General features: G+C 42.4%; 1 protein-coding gene across 1 annotated transcript; it reads left to right on the top strand.

The window, feature by feature from the left end:
- Positions 1-699: 699 nt before the first annotated feature.
- On the top strand, positions 700-1,340 carry LOC122923680 (symplekin-like; the record flags this gene model as incomplete). Its single annotated transcript, XM_044274536.1, has 3 exons — positions 700-812; positions 896-1,066; positions 1,145-1,340. Coding segments are annotated over 3 exons (398 nt in total), but the record flags the coding sequence as incomplete, so codon positions are not given.
- Positions 1,341-2,219: the final 879 nt, after the last annotated feature.

The raw sequence follows: 2,219 nt of genomic DNA, 5'->3' as shown, positions 1-2,219 counted from the left end.
GCAGAATGCTGGGGTGTATATGGGGAGGCATTATCAGTAGACAGAGGGGGGCGCTCATGCCGCTCTACAGAGCACTAGTGACACCTCATCTGGAGTATTGTGCTCAGTACTGGAGGCCATATCTCCAGAAGGATACTGATACTTTGGAGAGAGTTCAGAGAAGAGCTACATAAACTGGTCCATGGATTGCAGGATAAAACTTACCAGGAAAGATGAAAGGACCTTAACATGTAGAGCTTGGAAGAAAGAAGAGACGGAGGGGAGATGAGAGAGACGGCTAAATACATAAAGGGAATCAACAAGGGAAAAGAGGAGAGAAGATTTACAAGGAGAAAAACTGCTACAAGAGGACAGAGTGTTACATTAGAGGGGCAAAGGGTTAACAGTAATATCAGGAAGTATTACTTTACTGAGAGAGTAGTGGATGCAGGGAATAGCCTTCCTGCAGAAGTGGCAGCTGCAGATACAGTGGAGGAGGTTAAGCATGCATGGGATAGGCATAAGGCCATCCTTCATATAAGATAGGGCCGGGGCTATCCATAGTATTCAGTATATTGGGCAGACTAGATGGGCCACATGGGTCTTATCTGCCGACACATTCTAGGTTTCTCCTCGGCTGGTGGATGGATGTAGTAATGGATTGTCTTTCCCTTTGGCTGGTGGATTGATGTAGTCTCTCTTGTTGGTTGGCTGATGTAGTAAATGGTTATCTTTCCTTTCAGCTGGCCCATGTTCCTCATGCCATTGTGGCAATTCTAGAAGCTCAATCCAGAACGGACACTGAATCAGACGATGTTGCCCAGGCAGAAGAGGTCAGTAGTTAAAACCCATCATTCTTTTCATGGAGGACTTGATTCAAGCATCCTTTTTGTTTTGTTTTACTTTCTTGTTTAAGGTGGCAGAGATTTCATCCCAAGACACAGTTTCACACCGTCTTGCCCAAGAAAAATCAGCCAAGCGGCAGCTTCTAGAGGAGCAGAAAGAAAAAAGTGTGCAGAAGGTGGATGAGGAAACTGAGCTGGATCTCCCTGTTATTCTACTAGATGAAGAGGAAGAGATGGTGATGGTTTGTTGGTTTTTAGTGTCATCTTTTCACGTTGCCCCTGACCAAAATTCTATAATCTCTTTTAATCTTCATCCTCAGAAAAGTCAGGGGAAAGAGTCTCCTCGAGAAGCTGAGAGTGCCCCTGCCAACACCACACGTTCTCCACCCCCTGAGGAGCCGATGGAAGAAGGACTAGACCAAAGAGAAGATTAGATCACCCCCCCGTTGTCACATTGTAGTTTCTGACAAATAAAATGTGTCTCTTGTCCGGGGCCAACACGATTTTTAAAGTGGATTTCCAGGTGCCTTGTGTGTTCTTGGCCGATAGTTAGAAATTCTTTTTTACCACGTTCTACCTCCCTGTACGAGGTCACTTGTACATTGGATGTCAATACGAGCAGCACTGTCCACTGTTGTCAGTTCTCCGTAGCTCCGGTGTTGACTTCTGGTGACTGAGCTACACAGAATAGCTGAATTGGTGGAGATTTGGTGCGCTGGACCCCACAAATCATCTAATGATGGTGTATTCTGAGGATCGACCAGGCTGGACAATCTGTTTTAAGTGGTGTCATTAAAAATGCAACTATTGGTTATTTTCCGATGATAATTCCCTAAAAATTAAGTGCTATAGTTTAAAGTTTTTTGGGGGACTTAGTTTCTGATGGGCTATTGTTAGGATAGGTCACCAGTAGAGATGAGCGAATTTCATATTTTAAAATTCCTTTACGCTTCGTTTGGTGGTAAAAGCAGAATTGCGTTATGGTCCGTGGTAACGGGATCCATAACGGAATGCCTTTAGAGCTATTTCGTCATAATAGAAGTCTATGGTCTGTAACCATGGAAATAATGTCATGGAAAAATGAATCCTTCCAGCAAAGGAGGCAACATGGAGAATCACAGCACATTAGTAAGTGGCTTGTATTACCTTTCTGTACATGATAAAAAAAATTAAAAAAAACTATGGCTTTCAGAATATGGAGACACTAAAACATGATTTTCTTTGTTTCAAAAATGCTGTTATTGTGTAAAACTTACATAAATAAAAAAGTATACATATTAGGTATCGCCGCATCAGTTATCACCTTCTGTATTAAAATATCACATGACCTAACCCCTCAGGTGAACACGGTAAAAAAAAAACTTTACGATGTAAAAAAAGCAATTTTTTGTCACC

This window comes from Bufo gargarizans, unplaced genomic scaffold (assembly GCF_014858855.1).
Source record: "Bufo gargarizans isolate SCDJY-AF-19 unplaced genomic scaffold, ASM1485885v1 original_scaffold_1801_pilon, whole genome shotgun sequence".
Classification (NCBI taxonomy): Eukaryota; Metazoa; Chordata; class Amphibia; order Anura; family Bufonidae; genus Bufo; species Bufo gargarizans.
This window is presented reverse-complemented; position numbering and strand designations above follow the sequence as displayed.